At 37.1% G+C, this 14,197-nt stretch overlaps 1 protein-coding gene across 1 annotated transcript in view; it reads right to left on the bottom strand.

The window, feature by feature from the left end:
• CLVS2 (clavesin 2) overlaps positions 1-8,941 on the bottom strand; it is a 59,112-nt gene extending 50,171 nt beyond the window's left edge. The window contains exon 1 of the mRNA XM_090280634.1: positions 8,043-8,941. Coding sequence (XP_090136760.1) covers positions 8,043-8,431 — 389 coding nt within the window. The 5' untranslated portion in view covers positions 8,432-8,941. The remainder of the gene's footprint in view (positions 1-8,042) is intronic.
• Between the last annotated feature and the right edge of the window lie 5,256 nt (positions 8,942-14,197).

Raw genomic sequence — 14,197 nt, 5'->3', positions numbered from 1 at the left:
AAAATTAAAAATTAAGCCCAATTTAGAAATTTTCCCTCATTGCAACCATGCTTGTTACATATAAAAATACCAAATATAATTAATACCAAAATAACATGAAGTAAATGTTGAATCTGAAATAAGTTTTAAAAGGATGATGCATTGTACATAGAAAAAATACATAGTGACACTAGTAAGGGGTGAAAATAAGAGGCAATTTCTTTTAGGTAACACACTTTTAATATGGTTCTATAAAACTGTCCAAATCAAGAGAAAATTTATTTGCCTATTATTATTCCAAAGGAACTAAAATAAGGCAAATTCCAGGGTCAGCAATAAATAAAGGTTTGCAAAGTTTTCAAGAGTAAATCTAAGTTTTAAAATTTAATATCTTACCCCCCCCAAAAAGTAAATGGTATTTATATAAATCATATAAATGTATAAATTTAGGAAAAGAAACATAAAAACATCTTAGCTTAGTAAACTCAAAGGGCAAGTCAAAACCCCTCTTGACACTCCAGTCCTCTGTTGTCAAACATGTCACATACTACCACTAGCAACTCAGAAGGCCATTCCTAAGCAGAACATTATTAAAAGAGATCTTGCTAAAGTTTGTAAAATATCTTCCAAAAAAAAAAGCATTTTATGAATTTTATCTCTTCAGAAATCCTACTATAATTCTACTCTTTGAAATTATTTTATTATTACAACTTATGAAGTGTCAGTACAATAAGTAATCCACATGTTCCTGCTTGGGGTTTATACCCCAATTTGTAGGAGCTCCACCAATGCTATTCTTTTCTTATATGCCAGAAAAAAGCCATGGACGGCAAACTAACACATGTATGCAGCTCTTGACTCCTGACTGTGCTTCCCAGAATAGCATTATGTAGAGCCTGAATCTGAAACCAACTTGGGGAGGATGAAAAGTAGCATGTAGGAAGAAGAAATAAAAACATCAGTTAAAGGATTTTAAAACTGGGAGACCAGCCTATGCTCTTGAAAGAGATCAAAGCTACTATAATGCATACAAACTAGGTGGAGAAGACCTTGACACCCATTTCTCCTGTTTACTACTTGTACAATCATGAGCAGGGAAGCTTCTTTTCCTGCCTCCCGACATGAAACGTCTGGGTGGCTACCTGTCCTGTGCTTCAATTCTGGGTTTCACAGCATCTCAGTCTCTGCCACAGCTTGCAGTCAGTGCAAAGAGCAACCTAAATCACAAACAGGTCCTTTCCTTCCTACTTTCCAACCTTTTCTTTCAGTCTGATGGAAAAACTGGCATCTTGGCATCACACTGAACAGCACAGCAGCAAGCAATTTCCCTTTGTCACTAAATCAATCAGCCATTATTAAATTCTTCATTAAGGCTGCCCCCACCCATCAGTTTTCATTAAGCCAGGTCCTGTTAGAAAGGTGCTAAGGGAGAGACAAAGAAGGAGAATTACCGTTATTAACGCCTCAAGGTATCATTAGTGCCAAAGTTGAACCCATCTACATGGTTTATATTACTGAGGGGAATAATAATAATATTTCTATCTGAGTAATAGTTTAAGATTTCCAAAGGAATCTCCAATGCATTATCTTAATCTCAAAACAAGCCCAAAGTTTCAGTGCTGGCTTTGATCCCATTATTTTGGAAATGAGGACACAGATGAGGTCTCAGAGAATAATAGAGATCAAGAAGCAAGGTCTCAGAGAATTTTAACAATATGCCCAGAATCACCATGGGAGTAAAATGAGAGCCTAGATGAGAAGCAGCCTTTTCCTGACACCACAGTTCTCTCCACTCCCTATGGTGTCTCCTACCTGGAACAGTTTGATGAATATATGGCCTCCTTTTTCATGTCTCAATGGCATTATGTATGTCAGGAGATAGATCAGAAAGTCAATACCAACATGGTGCTGGGCCAGATACCAGGACACATTCCAGCCTGGCCCCAACTGGGGGCTTTGGTGGAGGAAAAGCAACAAGACATTCAAAAGAACTTGGATAAGAAGAAGCTAAGTCTACAAACTCTGGGGAAAATATGAACTCTGAAATATTCATGTGTCTGGTTTGTATCATTAAGCATAGAAGATTATCTGTCTTGGTCTTACTTTAATTTAACTGCTATGGAAGTGTAAGTGAGTGAGAAAAAGAGAAAGATGTTTTGTTGGAAATAAAACATCTAGAGAACAGAATGTCTTTCCTTGAAAAAAAGGATTTTAAAGTGTGCACTTCTGCCACCAAAATAAAATAAAAGAGAATTGTGCTGGAAATAAACAAACACAGCAGAAAGGCACCTCTTCTTTTCAGGGAAGAATACTCTAAGCAAATGTCTGCTTAGTAAAGTCTTTCCCTTCAGAAGATTTATTTTAGCAACTTACTTTTCTGTGCCTAATTGTCTATATTCTGATGTTTAGCAAGACTTTCTAAACCACAGATGATTTTTTTTTAATGAGCAGAGCTTGCTTTTTGATATAATTATATTTTTTTCTAGATTTATGTTGCTAACTGTCTATATGCAAACAAAGTTTGACCAATTCATTGGTTAAGGGTGAAATACTTAACTGCTTTGTGCCTCTGTGGTAGTTATGAAGATTTTCATGTTTTTTCTTTCCAGAGAGGTTGTATATCCCTTGATAATAAAAAGAATCTATTAAGTGTGTTTTTTTGCCTCCAGCAACTAATAAATTCCTATATATGTAGCAAATGTTTGACTAAAATGTACTTTTTAAAAAATTGACTTGAATTGAGTACTATTCACTCCTTGAAGTTATCAGGACCCAACATACAGGGACATCCTTACCTTGATGTCAAGAGTATCACTTACTATGTTAATGAAATATATGTACCTGTACTCAAACTTTTTCCCAGAATGGAGGTAATGTATTAATTTACTGAGTATAATTTATTATTTTATTAACTTGGCTCATGTTTTAAAATATCTTTAAACATTTATTTTGAGGTATATTTTCAGTACACTGTAGTAACCCCAAATGCTTTTCTTCTCTTTAACTTTGTTTAAATTTGCATATTTGAAACATGCTTGGTTTGGTTTAGAGCCAATCAACTTCCTATTGAAGGTTAGCCCTCTTGGTCTTTGCTGTTACTTCAAAATTATTTTACTAATCGCTACATAATTTCCTTAGTTTTTAGAGAATGTCCTTTTTCTTTTTTTCCAGAGACTTATTCCAATATTCCACTAACATTTTTCAGGACAATTTTTTTCTTTCCCATTTTCCGTGGTGTGAACCAAGGGTATAGAGTTGAATAAGCTTTAGTTTTCAGAGTAGTTATTAAAAGAGCATCCCTAAAAGAAAGCAATCAATATGAAGCTCTGCAGTTACTAGTTTTGAGCTAATCTCAAAACTCACCCATAATACAGCAAAGCAATGTCTCCAGGATTTTGAAGATAAAAATTCCTGTCCCTGTCATGATACATGACACCATGAAGCAAAAAGTTGAGAAATATTTAAATATTTTAATAAATTGAGCCAAGAGGTCTTGAAAAATCAGGCCAAAAAATTATCTGTATCGTCTATGGTTACTTTTTAAATTTTAGTTTATCACCATCATAAAGCTTCTTTCAATCTGGAGCCTGGCCACATTACTTTCATAAATGAAAACATAATCATAATTCAATCTGAAGCTGCAAATAGCTAACCATTTGTATATTTTCTTTTTATGAAAAAGCCACACAAAATAAACAAACTGACAATAATATGTTTTTTCGGCAGATAACAGGATGTTTCGGGATCATAGCAGTGTCTGACCAGTCAGCCTTCTACCCTTTCCAGAGCTTCAATACTCTAAGTGATAATCAATGTCCATTATGACAAGCCCAACAGAGCTGCAAGTTGATCAGTGCTTTCTGAATTGCTGCTATATCAAGAATCATTTTAGTTTAGCTGTATTTAGTTGTTTTCTAATGGTTATTAACCAGATTCCAGATAAATGATTGTTTGCTATACTAAAGTATAGAAAACTATAAAAGTCTAATGAGGTAAAATACGACTTGCAGGCTAACTAAAAAATTACAGACCAACCATTAGAATACATGTCATCATTATATTCCAGGTGACACAATTTGCTCATGAATATTCCCAACAAGTATATAAGTCAGTAAATTTCAACTACTCAGATACCTGCTGTCATGCCCTAGGGTGTAGATCATGATCTACTTTTATTCCAAACTTCCTTTTCTTAAGGTAGTATAATCACTTCTAGCTTCATGGTACATTATCCTCACATTCTGTTGTTAAAATCGGGTGAAAATGTGAACATATCTGCTGAGTGAGTCGTAAGCAGGGCACTATCACTCATGAAAGAAATACAGCATATAATGCGTGGAGGGCTACTGCATCCTGGTGATGCAGTGAAACAATCCAATTGTTTTTAAGTTTGTAGAATTTACTCTTGGTTTCAGAAACTATGTTAGATAATCTAAAAGAAGACAAAATTGTATGAATATTTCCCAAGGATAGCATGCTCAAGAAATGTAATAAGTCATCTAAGCCTGTTCAACTCTTTCAAAAAAGAACCACAAACCAAACAGAAAGTCATTTTGACATTTCAGTGTTTCATTTTGTAAGATTTATTAGAAAGTGGGTCTACTGTAAATATTATTTTACTTTAGTCTGCCTGAAGATTCTACGCCTTTTTGTAAAGGCTTTGGAAATGGTCCAGTTCAAGAACCTGAAATTGACCTGCATTACATTGCAGTAGAGACACTTTTATTATAGTCACCATCTCACACACATTTACTATTTCCAGCTTCTTGAGGAGCACAGAAAACTGTCCTACAAATTTAATATAGGAGAAAGTATGCAGTAGACAACTTCTTACTTAGAATTCTTTTTAAAAATATATTACTTAATTCAACTCAACAGTATCTATTGAGCATTAACTCTAGTTTGGGTGCTCTTATAAAGATAATAATATAAGGCTTCATCTTTTTGGTAATATACAGATCAATTATTTCAGACATCTTTACAAAGTTTTCTAAAACTTATTTTAAAAATCTTTCTTCCCTTCAGGAATTTGGAAATCACCTGATTTCCAAATCAAGGAGGGAATATTTTCTACCTCATTTCTGGAATTTCCCTTTGTAATTGTGGATATTCCCACCTATTTTTTTTTAAACAATGTTACTTTTTTTAAAAAAAAGTTGTTGAAAGCCAGCTAATTCACTGAACAACTCAAGTAAGGTGGACAGAATTATGTTCAGTTGTGCAATCTTCTCAAGAGACCCAGGTTGTTTGGGATAACAGGATCAGAGCAGGAAAGTGAGAACACCCAACTCATAGAACAGGTGAGGAATGAGAAAATTTGACACGTGGCTATACACCTAACAAAGCAATAGTAAGGTAAACATCTAGGGAAGACTGTAGAAATTTCTGTAGTCATCTAATCATATAAGATTTAATGATGCTGAGTGGAAGAAAGGGGACTCAGGCCAAAGGTAGGGGAAGGGCTATTTGTACCCTGGTACTGCCAGAAAGCCAGCTGTCCTGCAGGTTTTAGGGCAGTTCTTACGCATACATCCGCATGATAATGGTTTACAGAGGATGCAAGAGGATAGACCTGTTTATCCACTAGTATTAGGTATAGGTAGGTCTGGGATGCGGGGCAGGCAAGGAGAAGAAATAACTTAAAAATATATATATATGGAAGGAGAAAACAACTAAATTTTAGTCAAGCTCTAAACAACTTGTATACCTTTTGACCTTGATGTGCTATAACTTCATGATTATCTCTGCTCTATTCCATCTACAGAAATAGAATCCACAATTATTAGCCTATAGAACCTGATAAGGAATTTTTATAGGACACTGCTTCTCATTTTTAATTTCACATGTACAAAATATTAATGTTTAAAAAATTGATGTAGATTTAATTTAAAAATAGTGCTATACACCAATTAATAAATCTTCTCCCACTGTAGATTTCCAGGGAGGTATATTTTGATTACTAGTGACCTACCCTTTATATGAAAGTATGAAATAGACAACAAAAACATAGTTTCTTTAGTAATCTGGAATAATCAACTTCCCATATATATGGGATTTTCATCTTAATTTGATTTATAAATCAGTGGGAATATTAGTTCACTTATAAAATAAATTAAAATAGGTCTAATGTGAATGTACATCTCCCTGAATGCAATTCACCTCCCTAATGATACTTTTCAGACTTTGAGACATATTTAAACGTAAGATTTCCACAGCTCCCACTTAACTGTAGCTTAATAAACAATGTTCCAATATAACTGACAAATGGAATATTAGCTTCTTTCTTGGATAAAAGTTTTCAATTTTGATATACACAATCATTGGTTTGCATAAGCCTACAATGTATTTTCCAGATGGAAAAAAAAAAAGTTAAGGAAACACTGTGGTCAAAGTTGGCATTTCATGGTCCTTTAAACTTTGCTACCTGATAAAAAGTAGAATATGATTTCTGCCCTGACTGGTGTAGCTCAGTGGGCATTGTCCAGCAAGCCAAAAGGTCACCAGTTCTATTCCAGGTCAGGGCACATGCCTGGGTTGTGGTTTAGGTCCCCAGTTGGGGTCATGCAAGAGGTTTCTGATCAATGTTTCTTTCACATGTTGATGTTTCTCTCTCTCTCTTTCTCCCTCCCTTCCCTGCTCTCTAAGAATAAATAAGTAAATGAAATCTTTTTAAAAGAATATGATTTCTATAACTAACCAAATTAAGTAGCAGGACTCCATTCCCCCTCAATGGCTAACCCTGCGAATTTCTTAGCTTTATGATATTAGGATTCTTCAGGTAGTAGTTTGTCTTTATATTTACCTAAAAAATAATCAGAGTAAACTCAACCTAAAATTGCAGAGGAAAGGTAACCAATTAAAGGGTAAAAACCTGTCAAAAATATTAATTTACCTTCTAAGATCCCAAGACTGAGAGATCTAGCTATAAGATTTCCGTTACTGGAAAAGTATTTTACGACTGCACCAGGAATGTTTTAAACTAACCATCAAAAGTCACCATTCACAGACCTAAAAATACACCAATATTTTAACAACCAGATTCTTATGATTCATAGTTTTGATAAACATGATTAAGTTCCATGAAATACATTAACTTTGAACTTAACTGAAACTACCTTATACACCAGATTTATAATTTCTTATATTTTCAGTCTGAGAAAAGAATTCTGATTGAGGAGGTAGAAGAGTCACTCTGCCTTTTTCTATGATAATGTAGATAAAATAAAAATATGACTTCTCCATTTAAAAGCAAGAGAGCTCAAAAAGTCAACCAATGGACATATCTGAATATTTTCCACTTCCTTCCAGAAGATGAAAAATCACATCAGTCAGGAAACACCTTCTTTAGATTAGTGACAAGTGTAGAACAAGCACATCTGTCAGCCTTTATCTCAGTCGGAAGGCATGCTCAGAAACAGAGAATACAACTCTGCCTGTTCATTGAAGTGACACACATCATATTATTCCTTCACATGCATGTCACCAAGCAGAAAAGTTCCCAAGCAATAAAAGTACTTGATCTTGGTTAAACTCCAGGCTATCCTTAAAAAAGAAAACCTCAATACTAAAGACAGAGATGATGGTGATGATAATGATAATGAAGATGACGGTGATGTTGATAATAATGATGATGATGATGATATTAATGATGATGATGAATCTAGTTTAATAATTTATTTTGAAGGAAGGAGGAGAATATCTCCATTCTCACACTAATTTCTCCATAGGACATTAAAGTTATTCAGGAGGTGGAAAATTTAGCATATTTATTTAGACGTTAAATGATTTAGATTGCAGTACAATAATAGGGTTCAGGAAGTACTTAAAGCTGCAGTAGAAACTGGGTGCTTGTGAAGTAAGTTTCAAAGGTGAAAAAAATGTCCTCCTCCCATTACCCCAAGTGCCCACCAAAAAACGTATGCTTTAACTCCAGTTTCTCTTTTTTTTTTTCCCCCAGCCAAATCTGAGCATCAAAGCTGTAAAGATATGATACCACTCAGGGTAAATTCTGGAAAATGGGAGCATAAAAGAATCCCTAGTATGAGTTGGGATTTAGGATTTACCTGCTCTGATCCCAGTTGGCAGCAAAAAGGACTAGGATCTTCCTGCCATAGTGGTCCAGATTGGCCAGGCCCCCAGGGAAGCCATCCTTCAGTGCCTGCTTGATACCAGGGTCAGTGGCCTTGAAGCTTTTAAACATGTCCAGGTTCTGCTGCCGGTACTCAAAGTATTGGGCCAGGAGACGGAAGGCCTCAAAGTGATGAAACTTCCTGGCCCGCAAGAAGCGTAAGATGAAGGCATCATCGGTGCGCAGAAAGCCAATGTCCGGCCTGGTGATGACCATGTCCCTCACCTCCTGGATGTCCTGGTGCAGTGTGTCTGGGTTCTCGTTGAGCTCCAGGCGAGCTTTCTCCAGGGTCTCGGGAGACAGCCCAGCTTGTAAATGAGTCATTGTTCTGCTTGTTCCAGAGCCTTCCCTTCTTCCTGCTGACTGTCCCACAACAAACCTGGCCCTTGCCACCACCACACTGTGGCCTCCAGACCTCGAAGATGCCTGCTTCCTCTTCTTTACAGGAAATGATTTGTCTTTGTGTCCAATCAAGTACCCTGTTGCTCCCGCTTTCCCACAGCTTTTTTTTTTTTTTTTAATGAAGGATATAAACTTCTCTTCCCACTCCCTTAAAAAAACGCCCCCACTTTGGTTCCCTCTTCCCTTTCCTTTAGAGATGTGGACCTTTGGCCGTCCCAGCACTCCTCTTCTTGTCCTTTCACTTCCCTAACAAAACACCCCTGATCGCACCCAGCACGAGTGGTGCTGATCTTGGTACTGTCCTCTTCTCTCCGAAGATGGAACAAAAACAACCCCCACGCACATCTCAGCCGCAGTACTTTGATGCTTCTGCGGTCCCTACCGAAGGATGCTCCAGCCAAGGATAACGACGGAGATTCTGATTAATAATAAGGTGGCTCTTCAGCGCTGAGCTTCAGGCGGGGAAAGCGTCTTTGACAGAAAGAAAAAGACATAAAGAGAAAGGGTGGGGAGGAAGGAGCTTATTTCTCCTTCTGCTTATTCAAAGAATCTATTTGTAAAAGATATTTGTGGGATTTTATTTAAAATTATTATGATCCGATTAGGTGGAGACTCTCTGTATATAGCGCACTTTCCCTCCGCCCCTCTTAGATACACCCGCGATCTCATAAGGTACCAGAAGGGTTTTTGGTGGCGTTGGCACCAGCGTTGGCTTTCTCCACCCCCACCCCCACCCCAACTTCTGCCTTTCTCTGGCCCTTTATTTCAACGGACTTGCCCCGGGGGGCTGGGGATTCGTTCTGGGGACATACATTACAAATACTAGGTGGGGTGAGACACTGGAAGAGAGGAGCGGAGACCAAAAACAAAATGTCCCTACCTTTTCTATAAAACCCCAGAGCAAGAGAGAAGAAAGAGCAGACGGCTCCTACCAGCAAACCCGGAGGCGGGGACGCTAAGCAATGCGGCACTTCCTGGCATCCATCAGCCGCGGTTTCAGCAGCGGCGGCAGCGACAGCAGCATCAACTCCTCTGGGTGGGATGGATCCGGCAGAGAAGAGGGGCGGGAGCGGGTACCGGGGCCGAGGACGCACTGGGGAGCAGCCGTGGCCGCATCGTCCGCGAGCAACCCGCTGCTTCTCCCAGCAGGAGGGGTGTTGGGGGTGCAAAGCTAAGACCCCCGCTGTCCCGGGCCCTCGCCCAGCCCTGCCATTTTCGCTTTCAGGAGAGAAAAGAGGGCGCGGGAACTGAACGCCTGGGTGAAGGAGGCCACGCGGGTGGCCGCCGCCTTTGTGCGCCCGGAGCTGCCCGGGGCGTGGGCGCGGCGGGGCGGCTGCCTAGGGGCACTGGCCTCTCCTGGTGCGCGCCAGGGCGACAGGAGTCAGGCGCACCCCCGGCTGCTGCAGCTGCAGCTGCGGCTCCCGCTGCCGCTGCTAAAGACGGACTCGGTTCAGCTCAACTCCTCTCTAATTATCTCAGCACCGATCTCGCTGCGACGTAAGCACTCAGCTCACGTGCGCACGCCTCGCCTCTCAGCCTGACTCGTTTCGGTGGGACGGCGATTTAGGTGGCATTCATGTATCCTGAGCCCCAAGTTCAGCCTGCTCCTTGTCCCAGCTCCCCAGCAGGTAGCTCCGTCAGGCATCGCCTGGCCAGGCGGGACAGGGACGTTGACACACATTTGCTAGTTCCTGTAGGAGGTAATCTAGTGAGGAAGGAGTACAGAAACGTTCTGTACTTTCTGCATTCGTTTTTGAAATATTTGATTTAAAAAAGAAGACCAGAGTATTTCCAAACCATTGTGTTGATAATTAATCCTCCCGGGGGAACTTACAAAGTATTTCAACTCTAAACTCTGGCTGCTAAACTCCCATTGAAGAGGAAGGAAAAAAATAGGCACTCCTTGACTCACTTCTTATCTCATAATAAAACAAATATTTCTGGAGACATATGATTCTTCACTCAGTGTTATGAACCTATACACTAGAATCATGATAAAGAACAAGAATCTTTAAGCTTAAGATGACTATCTGCAGATTTGAGAAAAAGAGAACTGTTTCCTGTTTTCAAAGCACAGCATGTGTTACTGAGCAAGAGCAACGTGGGGTTTACTAAGTGTAGAACGGGGTCCTGGGTTCAAGTTAAACAGTGCAAAAATAGTCACTGAATTCTACCATGTGAGGGGCATTGTCCTAGAATCCAGATAAATGGTCTTGAAAATGTTGTCATTTTTTATGTCTATTACAACCCTTAGATTACAGGAAAACACTTTTTGTTGTTCACATGTCAATGTTGTTTTTTTTAAAAAAGAAGAGGGGTGGCAGACCTATTTATTTTATTAATTAAATTAATGCAAATGATGTAGAAACCAGAATAAGAGAATAAATTACATACACACACAGTCATTATTCACAAGAAATTTACATATTAATTGAGAAAATAATAAGCCATATAGGTAAGTATATGCACTATATTACGGTCCTTCTAGGACTATGTGATTATGACTCTTTAAAACATTCCGAATGCAAGTGTTAAACAATTTGGATCCATTTCAAAAGATTTTTAATTTATTTTGGGTCAGGCCAGTATTCTAAAAATTGAGGAAAATTTGTCTTATATCAACTGTATAAAGGGGTTTTCAACCATCACCTATATTGAAAGACAATTCTCGATGGATCGCTTGTATTTCCACATGTCTATGAGCAAGGCACTAATTGCTCTTTTTTCCAGACTACCTTTTCAAGTCTGTGTAGTAAACAATCTTGAGAGAGCCTTGGAAGCTAGAGATAGTATTTCCATTTGAACAAAGGGTAGGTAGGTTTGCTTGGAGCTTAGGAAGACGAGATAATGCCTCTCTCCTGAACAAAGGGCAGGCAGGCTTGAGTTCCCTCAACTCCGACCTGCTCTCCTGTAACAACCCACTGTGTGTGCACCTATTAAGTGATGCTTTTTTCTTAGGCTTCTGTGAATTGGGGCTAGGAAACCAGCACAGAATATGCTGATGCTCATACTGCTTGTTGCACTTTAGTGATAGTCTTTATCTCTAATCCAGGAGTTTTGCACCTTCTACCAGCATCTATGAAACTGTGGCCAGCTAATTTGTTAGCTTGTAAGTAAGGCTATACCTCTAATTTTTCAAGGTGCTTAAAAACCAACTGCTCAGTTTTATTTTCTGAGATGGAAATATTAGACTATATTTTTAAAAAGAAACAAAGTTAAATTTAATTTATTTGTTCATGGTATGGTGTTACCTATATTTAGAGATAATATTTTTATATTTATCAATGATAGAATTGCTTCAAACTAGGTTCATTTTAATATATCAACGTATGATATAAATAGCCTTTGTCATGCAGTAGGGTTGTTAGGGTAGATCCGTTAAATATATCTAAGAGTATTTTTCATTATATTTACAAACTATTAAGATCTTCCTCCAAGGATCGTACTATTATTCTCTCTATATTTACACATTTGAAGCCATTTCTGAAATCAAAATAAATATGCAAAGCCTTCTAAGAATTAAACAAGGTGTTAATCCAGATGACATCAGAGCATTTGATTCTCATTCAATATTAATTTACTTTGCCAAATTAATCCAGAGTAGTGTAGGAACTAGAATATGAAAATAAATTAACCAAATGAAGAATTAATTAAAGCTTAATTGGAAAAACAATTAAATCAAGGACTTCAGGTATTTTCAAGCAACTAGAAAAGACTATTTGATTTACTGCTATATTTAAATGGATAGGCTAAGTAATTTGTCTTAAAATTTTTTATTCCATTCATTAAATTATAAAGAGAGAGAGAAAGGAAAAAAGGAGCACAAAGATATACACAGCTCAATATATATTACAAAGCAAACACCTGTGTGAATACCCTCCCAAGTTAAGGAATAGAAGAACATCCTTAGTACCCAGAAAGCCCCATCTCCTCCTCTCCAGACTTCTGGCCTCTCCTTCACAACAAAGGAAGCCACACTATCTTCATTTTGAAAGGAATGAAAAAATGTTTTTCTTTGGTATTTTACAAACTAAGTCACTATGCACTACAATTTAGTTTTTCCTGCTTTTTTAAAATTTAAATGAATGCAATTGTTTTGTGTAATTTTGTAATTAGCTGCTCTCATTCAATATTACATTGTAAGATTCATCCATGTTGTCAAATATAGTTAGTTCATCTATATTCAATGATGATGCATAGAATTTCATTTTATAATGATATACATATCCATTTTACTGCTGATGGAATTTCTTTTTAATTTTGGGCTATTATAAATCATGATGTATGAACATTCCAGTACACATCTCTTGGTATACATGTGCATACCTATATAAAATTGCTGGTTTGTATGCAATGTGTATCTTCAAATTTCGTAAATAATGCCAAACTATTTTCCAAATTGTTGTGCCATTTCACCCCCTCTCTGAGTAGTATATGAGATTTCTCACTGTGCTGTAGTCTCATGAGTTCTTATTATTGTCCATCATTGTAATTTTATCAGTTCTGATTTTGAACAAGAGTGTTGCATGGTGGTTTGGGTACAAATTCCCAAGACTACTAATGAGAGGTTGACCAAGTTTTTATATTTTTTGATCACTTTTGTAACTTTTTGTGTGAAGTAACATTTCAAGAATGTTGCCCATTTTTAGAGTGGGTTGTTTATTGCTTAACCACGACTTGTAGGAGATCTTAACAGATTTTGTATATAAGCCCCTTCTCATGTGTTGTAAATGCATTCCAATCTGTGGCTTGCCTTTTCACTCTCTTAATAGTCTTTTTATTAATACAATTTTACATTTTAATGTAGTTTAATTTTTCCCCTTTGAATAGTGCTTTTTGGATCCTATTTAAATGACTCACTCTGATATTACCTTCAAGATGTTTTATTGTTTTTGCCTTTCATATGTAGACCTGCAACCCACCAACTATTGCTTTTTTCCTTTATAAATATCCAGTTGACTCAGCCACCATTTATTGAGACTATTTATTTAAAATATTGGATTTTTTTTTCTGCTGAACAGAAGAGATACTATTGTCACAAAATTATTGTTCATATGTGCATGGATTTAATTCATTACAAATTTTAAACCCCAGAAGACACCATTGTTGCATACAGCCAATATTCCTCACTGCGTCTCAAAGTGTGGACCCCAGACCAGCAGCATTAACCACATTTTGGAACTTGTTAGAAATGTAAATCCCCATCCCTGACATATTGAATCAGATATCCTGGTATGGGACCTCAAAATGTTTTCTGGCCAGATTCTCAAGTGATTCTAATTTACACTAAAAAAGTTTAGTATAAATTCTAAATTTAGTGAAAAACCTAGAATTGTTACTCAAGATTTATGCACATATTCACCTTTTTCATCATTCTTTATTCTTACTTGTATCTCTGCATTTCCACATATTGCTGTTTTCCTTTTACTTAAATAAAATAATTTAATATGTCATTTAGTGCAGATCTAAGGGTTATAAATAACTTTTTAAATAATTTCCCTGGAAGTCAAATTAAAGTTGATTGTGCTTTAACTCTTCGAGAATATTTTTGCTAGGTATAAGATTTTAGATTAGCAGCTGTTTTCATTCAGCAGTTTAAATATTTTTAACTATTTCTTCTGGCTTTTATCATTTCTGTTGTAAAGTTACTTATTAATCTTTTTTATTATTCCCTGGAAAGTAATATTT

This window comes from Furipterus horrens, unplaced genomic scaffold, assembly GCF_987537825.1.
Source record: "Furipterus horrens unplaced genomic scaffold, mFurHor1.1.pri manual_scaffold_6, whole genome shotgun sequence".
NCBI lineage: Eukaryota > Metazoa > Chordata > Mammalia > Chiroptera > Furipteridae > Furipterus > Furipterus horrens.
The sequence above is the reverse complement of the archived record's forward strand: the minus strand, read 5'-3'. Positions and strand labels throughout refer to the sequence as shown.